The 13,259-nt window shown below is 34.2% G+C and overlaps 1 protein-coding gene across 3 annotated transcripts in view; it reads right to left on the bottom strand.

The window, feature by feature from the left end:
- Positions 1-13,259, bottom strand: part of ZZZ3 (zinc finger ZZ-type containing 3) — a 49,231-nt gene that overhangs the window by 16,286 nt on the left and 19,686 nt on the right. For all 3 annotated transcript variants that reach the window (XM_039356647.1, XM_039356649.1, XM_039356648.1), the window contains exon 3: positions 8,514-10,057. In XM_039356647.1, the coding sequence (XP_039212581.1) occupies positions 8,514-10,006 (1,493 nt within the window). In that variant the 5' untranslated portion in view covers positions 10,007-10,057. The remainder of the gene's footprint in view (positions 1-8,513; positions 10,058-13,259) is intronic.

The following is a 13,259-nucleotide window of genomic DNA, read 5'->3' as shown; positions in this document are numbered from 1 at the left end:
TCTAAAAATGCTACAAGCACGAAATACATGTATCATCTCTGAAGATGATATATATATAAAAAGCAGGATGAACATTAAATTCATAAACTAGAGAGGACCAAGTTGGAGGAGAAGTATTAAACTACATTACACTCCAATGTCCATAACATTTTAAATATCCAGGAAGCTAGATAAATTTGCCCGGAGGTGTGTGAAGAATGAAAACTTTTTAATCCAAATTTTGATTGTATAAAATATTGCTCTATAATTAAAAACAAAGCCAAAATACAAACACTCAATAATGAATAAACAAATTGCTTAAGATTTTGAAACTGAACATACTATTTCAATATATTGCTATTTCCTAAAAGATGGCAACGGAAACTGAGGAAAGCTTCCTTGGAGACAGAATTCTGTAAGTGCATGCTTAGAAAAACATCTCTCTAAATTAATATGAAAACCTATAATTGGATCAAGTCAGTCAAAGATTTAATTCTAGAGAGTACTGACATAACTATTGCAGACAACATTCTAAGGCTCTGTCAAAGAAAGTAATTTTACCAATAGAAGAGAGTATTTATAACTCGGGGTTGAACTTTGATGTCCTTGGTGATCTCTAAGCTCGGTTATTCTCTTGTAGACATTTAAAAACCTCATTCCTTTCTGGCACTGATGTTATCTAATTAGATAATAAAATATTTGTAAGAGAACAACCAGGCTCAAAGACCACCAAGGACCCCACAGTAATTTTAGCTCAACTTCCAGTTACATAATATATTAATAAATATATTTCAAGTTCCACAATCAAATGATTTGTTTCTGGGTGGCAACAAAGTTATTTTAAAGAGTTTAGGGCTTTTCTTATATTTGTTAGAATTCTATATAAAAATCAATATTACAGTGAATGTTTTCAACCTTCAGGCTTATATCTCTCTCAGCTTCTTCTTATCTTTCACATATAAATACAACAAATACTGTCCTAAAAAAGAAAAACTGGAAAAACATGTAAACTGTCATGTAAAACTACTATTTAGGTCTCATAGCACTATTGTATACATGTTGCCACAAATAAACATAGGCTAATGTTACTTAAATTATAAATGGATATGCTAGGATTTCTTTAGTTATTTAGGAGTAGAGCAATATAAGTACAATTTAAGCATCAAGTCATATTCTTGCCCATCATATACGACATAAAATTTATTAATATAACCTGAAATAAAGAAAATCTTGGTTTTGTTGACTGACATGCTTAACTGAATTCATGGCAGTATTTGCTCACTGCAGTTGAAAATATGCATGCTCAATGCTGGCCACATGACCATGGAAGTATCTTTGGATAATGTTGGCTCCCTCGACTAAGAAACTGAGATGAGGACCACCCCCTTGAGCTGGATACCGCTAGACAATATTCTCCAAAGCAAATCACAATAGAGAGTTACATTTCCAGATAAAACCTGAGTACAAAATATGTACAATTTTGAACTGATAATTATAGTGCTTTTGTGGTAAAATAGAGAAAGTGCCTTATAATGAAGAAATATTCTATATCACGTAGAAATTCAAATGCTGCTGTTATTAGCAGAATATTATATTTTAAAATTTTTGCATAAAATTATTTTTCATTCTTCATCAGATTTACTGGTACAGAGATGAACATAAACTTATTATCAAAGTAAACTGTCTTTCTGAGATAATGAATTCTACTCAGAAATTAATGAAACAGAGTATATCTAACCCAGGGGTAGGCAACCTTGGCTCTTTTATGACTCGTGGACTTCAACTCCCAGAATTCCTGAGCCAGTATGACCCCTGGTCTAACCGATCAGAAAAAAGGTATTGTTGAGCTTAAAATAATCATTTCATATTACTAAAACTAAAGCTATCAAATAGGACATACAATATAAATTATGCATTAACACAAGAATCTTCAAAGACAGATATCAGTTTATCACATAACCTTAACAATAACTACTTGCTGTTCAATGACAAACTGCAAAAAGCACTATTCTCAATTTCTTTTGGAATTCTGTTTTTTTAAAATGATTATACTTTGCATGCTGCCCAGTTACCTTAAGTTAAAATGGATGGCCAATAAATGTTACAAACAAATAAATTACAAACTACTTCCTGACACCATTTGGATTTGTCTTTACCTTATCTGTTCTGACATTGGAAAGGAACTTAGATAACAATATCCAATTATTAATTTTGCACTCTGAATTGTCAAAACAACTGCATCTCAATCTGTAAATTATATATAATATTGACGTAACAAAGCAACTTTTTGAAAGATCTGCAATGAACTGTTTTGCAAATCTGCTCACTTTGGAGATGGTTCTAGCAGAAGTCACCCAGATCTTGCCTCAGCAAGTTCAAATGTTTCTTCTGTTTCTCAGCAATGCTTTTGCAGTTGGAACTGCTGGGTTTAAGATTGGATTTCTTTAAATAGTCTTTTTCTGCTTTGTAAGAGTATCTTCATTTTCAAAGCTTGACAGTTACTGAAGCAGAAATAGGTTCATTATTGTTGCAAGAAGACAAAATTATCTGACAAGTTGTAAAATCAGAATATTTTCTCAGCTATGGAACTGTCTTCAGTAAGCTAATTGAAGGCTAATGAATCAATCATCCTTTGGGGCTTTACTAAGAACTTTGCAATTAAAAAAGAGCAATGAATCAACTGAAAGAACACCCAATCTTCTACCCCAGTTTTATTCACTGCTTCTTTATCTTAACATCTGTAAATATGATATTAAATAGTACATGCACAGTCAAATTTACAGAAAGATGTTGCACTCAACTTATGTTCGACAGAAAAGAATAAAGGTTGTGCCAACTTCCACTTAGTTAGGAATTCAATGAAATATTTACAGCAGAATCTTTAAACTTTTTCATGCAACTAATTAAAAGATTTACATATTGCATTGCATATTGCAGAATGACATTATCAACCTATGCTAAAACTTAAAAACCAAAAAATAAACACTTCATCTAAAAATTTAAGTATCCTAGAGAAACAATCCAATTAAAAATAAATATAAAATATAAAGTGGAGCACGCATTGCGAAAATGAATTTTAAAAAGAGCTTCTGATCCCACATGAGCCTTCTGTTTGTTTAAAAACCCTGTTGTTTTACAGGTTTTCAAACTGTTTGCAGAAAGCCAAATCTTTTTTTTTTTTTCAGAACTGCTCAGAATCCTAAAGAATAAGAAGCTTTTATAATAGTTGCCGTGCAACTATTATATGTAAGCTTCAGGCATTATCTTTAATCATATAATTGTTTTTCCTCTGCGATGTGGAACAAAATTCTGCAATTCAGATATAACATAAATGTAAAATACAATCAAGCTACACTATTAAATTATATACAAAAATTTAAAAAACCCTGAGTTACACTAAGAGTAATAATGAATGGGTTTATATTTTATTTTCCCAGATAAAGTTCTTTTCTCAATTAACTGACACTCTGACTCCCTTATGTAAATATTCAAAGAATGTGCCAGGCTGCTGATGTACCAATGTTTGTTATCAGATTTCTCTTCCAAGTATGTTCTCTATTATTTTAATTTTCTGCTTATCATAACAAAATAAAAATCCTGAAAAATATGCTAATAGTAAACCAGAAAAAAGCACATTTGTATTTCTTCATAATATTACTTTGAAATCTAAGATTAGATCTATAGTGAACCTTTTCTTATTTAAATAACAAATGGTGACTTTTTCTAGCTATTTTTCTCAGACAAAATTCCCTAGAAACATGTTATGATTCAAAATGGAATATAGAATGTGAGTTTATTCTAATGCTGAATTATAATTTAAAAGATGTAAAAAAAACCCAAACTCACCTTTCTGGAAATTCTAAAGCAGTGGTTCTCAACCTTTTTAATGCCGCGACCCCCAACCGGTTGTAAGTTGGGGACTACTCAACCGGTCGTAAGTCAAGGACTACCCAACCGGTCGTAAGTCGAGGACTACCCAACCGGTCGTAAGTCAAGGACTTTCCCTGCCGGGGAGTGCCGCGCATGCGGGGTGCCGTCCCTTGTGCCGACCGAGGCGTAGCTGGCAAGGGTCAGTGACGGCGCAGGGCGGCCACCGGCTGGGCCACCAGCTGGCCCAGCCCAAGGGTGGTAAGGCACCTGCCGGGCCCCACACGCGCCAGCAACCCTCCCTGCACCCACTGGCCTCCCACCTCCCACCCCTGGCCCTCTTTTACTTATATTTTTAGTAGTTGCTCAGCAGGGAGGGGTGGAAACTTCCAGACAGCTCACCTTCGCTGCAGACAACTTGCAGCACTGTTTGCAGAATGGGACTTTTGGCGGGCTCAGCAGGGCAGAGACAGCCTGGACAATTCCTATTGGCTTTTGAAAGCCAACAGAATTAAACTCTATTCAAGAGAGTCTATTCTATTGGCCTTCAAAAGCCAATAGAATAAAAGGGAGTAGCACAGCTAAGGAAAAGGGGGAAAAAATGGCGGACTGCATTGTTTGGCGACCCTCGTGAAATGGTCATTCGACCCCAAATGGGTTCCTAACCCACAGGTTGAGAACCGCTGTTCTAAAGAAAGTGTGGGCAAACTGTGCTACCTCAAGTATTGTTGACCTTTCATCATCCCCAAACACTAAGGTAAGAGATTAATCCCATAACACATATCGCTACACACTGCCATACTCCAGAGTAAAGACAGAAGTCATATGCCAAGTTTTCATCTACAATATCATTCATACTCCTTTATTAGTTTCAGTTTATAAATGTTGGAATCCAAAGAAACTGCAGGGCACCAGTTGATCTTCATCTGTCCAAGTGGATATTTTTTCACAATACTTTATTTAAAAGAATTGCAAACTGTTGCTATAAATAGGGTGGACCCTTATGCAACAGTTGTTTACATAGCATGTTAGGCAGTCCCTGATTTATGATTATAATAAGTCCAGAATTATAGCTGTTAAGTCGTGCTGGTCATTAAGCAGGTCACCACTTGACCATGCTTGATCTTATGACTTTTTGATGTGGTCATGAAATAAACACTGTGGTTGCTAAGCAAACACAACTGTTAAGCAAATTTAGCCAATGGGCATTTTTGACAGAAATCAGAAGTAGAATAGAGTAGAGTAGGAATAGAATAGAAAATTTATTGTCACTTTAAATGTACACTAATTAGCATACATTAAAGTGAAATTTCATTGCATTCAGCTCTCAAAAAAAAATGGAAAGAAGTTTGTAAATTTATTTATTTTATATTCTGCCCATCTCACTGCTGAAGCAACTCTGAGTGGCTTACAATAAAAAGATAATATTAAGAAAAATCATGGTCACATGATCCCAGGAGGATGCAAATGACCATAAACATGGGCCAGTTGTCAAACAGTCAAAATACAATCACATGGTTGTAAGTGGTAAGGGTGGCAGTCAAAACTTCAAAACCTGATCATAAGTAGTTCTCAGGAAATCCATCATAACTATGACTTGTCTTAAGCGACTGCTCATAAGCCAAGAATTACCTGCAGTGTCAAGCTGCCTGAAATTATAGGCAAGATACATTGCATTTCCTAAAGAAAATATGAGTATTTAATTTCCCTGAGAATTATTCTTGCATATTCTATTGTGAAATCGCATATTATGAGCATATAGTCATTGGGTTTATCTGATAAAATTTTAAAAATCCAGGTAAAATCTGCTAAAACCCAACCTACAACAAAACCTAACCCAAAAGGGGCTAAAAGTAAAGGTTATATAGAGATCAAAAATTAGAACAATAAGGTGCACATGTATTGCTCATATTTGTTCAGAAGCATGGCTTATCAGGAAGAAGCAAGTCTCCTGTGTACACTATTTGATCATCCTGACTCCTCTTTACCTGCCAGGCTAAGCAACTAATCAAACGCAGATGGCTATGTTTATAGTTTGTTTTGCCTTATATATAAACACAGGCTTCTGGTTTATTCAAAACTTCAAAGCAAATACTGATTTATGATTCTAACTTGCTTGGGCATGATAAGCTAAAATTCTAAATAAATGCACTTAATCATGATCAAGTAAACAGAATGATAATGTCATTCTGTATAACCCCAATTCCCAGGTGTTAAATTTCTTTTATTTTCCTCTTCCCTAAATTATCATTTCAGAAAGAAAACAATGCATTGCGCAGCTGTGCTGATTTTGACACTTATACTTTACCTCAGACTAATTCAAAGTTAGAAATGTGATATAAAATTAATGTGATGTAAATAAAATATTGGAAAAGTAATTGAGACATATCTGCAAAAAGTGGGAAAAAAGCAAGACTACAATTCCTCATAGCAATTAAGCTGTATGTAGTGTGCTCAGGCACCTAATTTTAATGAATTTTAATGAAATAATTTAATTATTTCATGAAATTTAACTTGATTTCTGGCCTACAGAAGTAATTCCAGAGCAGATTTACCAGGAAAAAGAAGTAGAGCGCGGGAGAAAAAGAAATTGCATATTTGAAATTATCCTAAAAGGAAAATGTAATATCAAATCAATGTTGTTGACATTTACCAATAATTGCAGTTTTCATACAATTTTTCATCTATGTTCTTCTCAAGGATCAGAAATTAGATGGTTTGTTGATTTGGTCATTGAAAGAACTATTTTTTTCTTCTTAAGCATTTAACAGTTTTCTGCAAATCAGCCACAGCTGTGATATTCTTGTACCTATGAACAATAAACACTCATCTGCTTTCAAGTGTGCTGAAAATATATTCAAATAATATAATAATCAATCTATTCAAGTCCAAGACAACTTTTCAAATGGTTTAAATTTGAAACCAGTCTTCAACTATAGTTGCCAGTTCAGCAAGCACCAAATGAAACTGCTTGTCTAAATTGTGAGTTTCTTTTTAGAAAAGAGTTATGCATGCAATTCAACATTATCTATTAAAATAGTACTGGTACAAAAAAATCTCAGTTTTGCTCTGAAATAGAAGCAGTATATGGCTTTCATCAAGCAGTTAACTTAATCTTAACTTACACTTGGTTTAACGTAATTTAAATTTGAAATTCAAACCACCATGAATTTTAAAAAATCCACAGAATATGTTAGGTTACAATCACAAGCCAGAAATGTTTCAGATTTTAAAAGATAAAATCAATATGCAATATAAAAACATATATTTTATAAAAAACACGTTTTTGAAATAATACTGAAAGATTTCCCTAAATAATATTATTCTAAATGTAAAAGCAATCTGCATCTTTCCTTTATAAAGCCAAGACAATTCAAACAAATGCGTGAAGTAATTTACATCCTGAAAGGCAAAAAAAGTGATTTGATAGAATGACTTTTTAGGATGTTTGCTTCAATTTAAGTATCAAAATCAGTTTTTGCTTTTAAAATCAATCACTCAATCTGGTGAGTGGATCTCTCAGTGAAAACTGTTGCCTTATCTATTTAAAATCTTGTAGGCTGCTAAATAGCAGTGACAACATATATAAGAATAATTATAAGTTTAAACATATCTGAATTACAGAATTCAATATAAACTTGTTTCTTACTAGATAAATATGGTCTTGGATTACGTATGTAAAACGTAATTAAATTAAACTGGTACTATCAGAAATTCTAAAAATCATTTTGCCTTTCCTAACATACAAAGTAGTCCCAAAGATGAAAGTGTGAGAGGTAATAACCACATCCACTTTTTATACTAACATCAAGGGGAACATGGAAGTTACTAATTTGTTCTTTCAATAAAAGAATCAGGAAGTAGAAAAGGGCGAACTCCTGTCACTTCAATATCTTTTAGAGATTCTAACTGATTAAGGAAGAAGAATTTTCCTTCTAGACCAGCAGTTCTCAACCTATGGGTCGTGACCCCATTTGGGGTCGATCGACCATTTTTGGGGGGTCGCCAAAGGTGGCGATCTGCCATTTTCTCCCCTCAGGGGGCGGCGTCGCGCATGCTCGTGGCGCCGCGCATGCACAGAACGTTTGTGTGATGGGGGTCGCCGTCACACAAACGTTGAGAACCACTGTTCTAGACCAACTTCATATATCTGTATCTCCATTACTGAACTCAGGCCTGTGCACCACAAATAACAAAACTGGAACGAGAACGAGGTCAATTTAATAAGTAATGTTTTCTGATCTGCACCTGTCAAAATGACAAATATCATATTTGTATACTTGATCTACATCATTCCTAATTTACAAATTGAAAGATTTTATTATTCAAATAAATGTGTAAGATAATAGATGGGTTTTTTTAAAAAAAGTTTCTATATTAAATGAAAAAAATCACTAACATGTGATTAAATAAATCTCCAAACATGAAAGCACGCTTTAAAAAGAATTTCCTCCTACAACATTTATATTAAAACAGATTCACATAAGTCTCCTTAACTGCAATGATAGGAGATTAAAAACTGTTACTTTTCCACTAGATAAAATGTAAATGCCTAATAAAGAAAGCGTTTTTCAAATTAGTTCTAGGGTAAATATAAAAACTTGAAAACTAGAAATCTGATTAACAAACAAAAAAGCAGAATCCATGGTTACCATATTTACACATACTCTTTGTTGTGTTTCAATGCCACATGATCTGATTCAAAGTAATACACGTCAGGTTCTTCCTCCTCTTCTTCTACAGAATGAAGACTGGCACTTTCTTTGGCAGATGGTAGGGATGGAGTAACAAGTCTATTGTCTGAAGTTGATTTACTTAGTCCTTCCTCTGGGTATTCTCTGGAATCACAGTAATTTTCCCTTTCACTTGGAGCAATTTCTGTGTTTGCACCAGATCCACTGATATTAGTAACACGTGATTCTACATTCTTTTCAGGGACAGTATGATTGTTCTCCTCAAGCTGTCCATTCTCTTTACATGGAGAGTTAAGTTTAATAGGGCTAATTTTTGTTGAGCCTGCCCTCCATGGTGATGTTCTCAAGGTGTACCTATGTTCTTGAGATTCTGATGTTGATGAAATTGGAGCTGTAACACAGTCCAAAACTGGTGGTTCAGGTTCACTTGAAGCAGTTGTACTATCGTAACTGTCCAGATTGCTGTTGGTGTTTTCAGACTGCTCTTTTGTGGCAGTGCTATAACCCACCACGTCTACTTCCTCCTCAGAATCCCTTAACAAAGATGACTGGGTTTCATAACAGGATTCCTTACCCGTACCAGACTCATGTGTCTGTTTAACAGTTTCCTCAGACAAACAGTTCTTTACTTGTTTATGGTCCTCACAGGTTAACTGTTCTTGTGAATTTGTGCAAGGCACACTGTGGTCTATAAAACTGTCCTCCTTATTTCTGCTATGAAAAAATGATGATGTATTTCCATTGTTTGCTATACTTTTTTCCTCAGATGAACAGGAATCAGCACTGTTCTGTGCAGTGGGTCCATCCAACTGACAGTCACCACACTTTGTAGCATTTGAGCCATTCCCATTAACCCCATTGACAGATTGACAACTTATGAGTTCTTCGGTTACTGAAGAATGATTTAATTTTTCTGCACAAACAGTTACCTTTTTAACCTCCCTTTTATCACTATTGTCCAATATAAGACATCGGCAAGCTCGTTTAGGCCCTGGATTGACCGTAACATTGTCTGATACTGAATTTTTATGTTCCAACCGATCTTTCCCTGTTTTAGAAGGTAGCACTTCTTCTGAACTATGTTGGGCCTCTGAGCGTAAGCAACGCTTAATTCTCTTTAAAACTGGTGAAAGAGGTTCCACTTGTTTCTTCTCACAACTTTCCACAATTTGTTTCTCAACATTATCCTTTTCTGAAGTTGAGAGGCCTCTCTTTCTAGGGCTTACCCATGATTCTTTAGAACTGTGCTGCTTGACATCATTAGCTTTCCCATTGCTATTTCCCTTCTGAGTCTGCAGAGATTCTGATTTCTTCTTTGGTGATCTTGATCTTACTTGTGGAAGAGAAGGAACCTCCTCTGGATGAGCTATGCTACGGTTTCTTAATGTTCGGCCACAAAAGTTTTCATCCAAACCATTTAACCCCACTGTTGATCTTGTAACACGAGTAGATCGAGAAGCAGCCATACTATGGCAAGTCCCTAAAGTATGTTCCTCATGATCCACTCATTCGAAAACCTTCAAAGAAAAGTGAACAAAACAATGAGAAAAGCATTACAGAAATTATAGAGTAACTGTATAACTGCACTTCTATCTAGCATAGTAGTTTCTTTATTCTGATAACATGACAAATGATATTATAATTTTATAGTACTAAAAATTATGTATTAGTGCTCATATTTATACATAACTGATTAGCTGCAGAAGTAACTCTAGCAATAGGTTTCATAGTAAGTCATGATTTCTATAAAATAGTTCTGAAATAATAAGATAAAAAATTCTGCTATCAATGAATAATTCAGTACAATTACATTTAAGAAATGGCGCAATTATCCTATCAAGCAATGATAGCAATAACTTATAAATTTTGAAACATTAAAATTTAGAAAACCTAGAGGTCTGGTAGACTAAAATGAAAGGATAAATCCTCATCTAATTTTCAGCACGGCACTGCTAAAATATAACAATGATAACCATCAACATTTTAATTAATCTTATTCTGAAAAAGACAAGGTGAAAGACCTCATATTAATCTGGTGTTGATTTGTCTAATCCAATTTTATATTGATCAAAGGTTATTTATACAGATTACATGTTAGTCCATAATTGTATTTGCATTTTTTGTTTGCAGTTATACTGTTGTCAGTACTATTCTTTCTAATAAACAAAGGATTGCTTGAAAATATTTATGAAAAACAGATCTTGAAGAGAAATATGATTTTAAAATAAAAGAAATTATACTATGATTTTAATTAACAAATATTGCAGTACAAAGTCTTCTTTCACAAGCTGTAAGATGAAACTAGTATAAACACACTGAACAATGGATCAGATTATTATCAATTCACCAATAAGAATTTTAAGTACTTTGGAACTAAAATACAAGTTATGTATTATACTTACTGGAAACTAAATTTGTGGGGTTTTGCTGATCAGGCACAAATAAAGCTGGAACTGGGAAAGCAGTCAGAAAGTTTTTTTAAAAAGCATATTTAAAATTGTTTTCCACTTTTTAATTAAAAAGACAGGCTAGTGGAAAGTTAAAATGCATAATATTTCTGTAATGGGGTCAATACTTGCAGCATTTAACAAGATGTAAAATTGGAATGTACTTGTCTCCAAGAGACAAAGAAAAACAATAGCAAAAAAAGTCAATGAAAAGGAATTAAATTTAATTAAATTCTTTGCAGATAAAAGGAACACATTTTTGTTTTAACTGATTCTTTTGAGAGAGATCAATTCAACAAGGACATTTCTGAAAGCAGGCTCTGTCAGGTATTTTATATGAGAGGAGGAAATATCTAAATAACCAAATAAGCTCAAAATGTTAACTAAAGACTTCGGGTTCTGTTATGAAGTGCAATTTTCACAGCCAACCAACTTAAATGAGAATCAACTAGCACATGAGTTTGAATTAATTATGTATGTGACATAATTAATACATCAAATTCCCCAATCACTCTTATCCTAGATAGAAAGAAGCTTTGCTTTCTTTTAGGGGAGACTGCAGAGAAAAACTCTTGAAAGAAAAGTGGCAAAAAGGGATGGGAAAGCAAAAGAGCTATCAACATTCTCAAGCCTTCAATTAATTTTCTGGAAAAACAGAATTTCCAGATTACAACTGAAGAAGAAAGAGAACTGGATTCTACAACCTCTGAAGAACAGGATAAGAGTTAGATAAAAACCATGTTAAGTTTAAGTTTAATTGTTGTGCTTTGTGGATGTCAGTTAATATTGTCACTTTATAAATTTATGAAAATTTGGCATTCAACTTGTAGCTTTAATTACTAAATCAAGTCTGGGCTGCATAAAATATACTGCAGTTACAGGGTGTTGTTTTTTTAATAACACAAATATCATTTGGGAATCTAAATCATGTCTTGCTAGTATTGTGCCAGCACCATCTTGTGGTTTATGGGGGCAAAGCATTAGATATTATATTCTTTTCCATCTTCATAACTCTGGAATCTTTTCCTACATTTGAAATTGGATAGCTAAACAATATTTCCCCTTAATATTATTTTAACATATCCATTTAAAAGCTCATGCATTAGAATGTTTTCTCTTTCTTTTAAATAGAGTTTAATTTTGTTTATCCCCTATGAGACATGTTTATCTCTCAAAAGGAGGAAGAGAAGGACTGCTGATACTGTTTTATATCTTTTTATCTATTAAGTGCCAAAAATGACCATGGAATCAGAGCTCTATTTCCCTCAAATACTAGAGCTGTGGAGAGCATGCCAAGTGAGATGTTCCTTAGAAGGTAAGTGATGGCAGCAACGACTATAAAGCTGCTACCCCAAAAGCCAGGCAAGAATGTAAAAATTTGAAAAAAGTTTTCTGGTTCAACATGTTTGAGACTGCCACATTATTACTGGACAGAATTGGAAAGGACTGAAGTTCTCTTACAAACTATTGATTTTTTGTATTATTTTGTGCCACCAAGCAACCATATAGATTTTTTTTTCCATGAACAAACTACTGAACTACGAGAGGGAGCTGACGAAGAAACTCCACTTGCTAGGTTGTACGGGGGATGCTCTGGGAGATTATGGTCTCAAGGACGCCACGTTTAGGGTAGTCCAACAGCTTGTGGACATAGATTTGCAATATTTAAGATCCAGAGCCAACAAAACCTGCTCCCCTTTGATCTTCAGCTATTCTAATAATTATAGATTGAGGATGGCTTCATATTTCTATACTCTAACCATCCCCAAGTATAAAAGAGTCTTTTCCCTAGCCCGTTTCAATGTTTTGCCCTCAGCACTACTCGACGGGCGATTCAAAAGGCTCCTGTTTAGTGAGCGACTATGCCCCTGTGATAGGGCTGAAGTTGAAACTGTGGAGCATGTCTTATCATACTGCCCTATGTATAACACAGCCAGAATTAAATTACTGTCTCTCCTTGGAATTGATCCCTCTGGTTCTAATGTTAGTAATTTGGTCTTATATTGTCTAGGGGATGGCTCCTCCTATATCACTTCTCAGGTTTCTAAATTTCTTTTAAGAGCTGTAACTATTAGAGGAGAACATTGTAATTCCCTTTAGCCAAGGCTTCTGGTGTTAACTGTTTGTGATTGTATTTTTCTTGTGTTTTCTTTTGTTGCGCTTGCATTTTGGTCTGTGATTGTAAAATAAAAATTATTATTATTATTACTACTACTGAACTATTTATCAAATAAGTAATGAAGCATACTCAAATTTTGAAATCAGAATGGTC

This window comes from Crotalus tigris, unplaced genomic scaffold (genome assembly GCF_016545835.1).
Source record: "Crotalus tigris isolate CLP2741 ecotype Arizona unplaced genomic scaffold, ASM1654583v1 scf7180000018826.840336, whole genome shotgun sequence".
NCBI classification, from domain to species: domain Eukaryota; kingdom Metazoa; phylum Chordata; class Lepidosauria; order Squamata; family Viperidae; genus Crotalus; species Crotalus tigris.
This window is presented reverse-complemented; position numbering and strand designations above follow the sequence as displayed.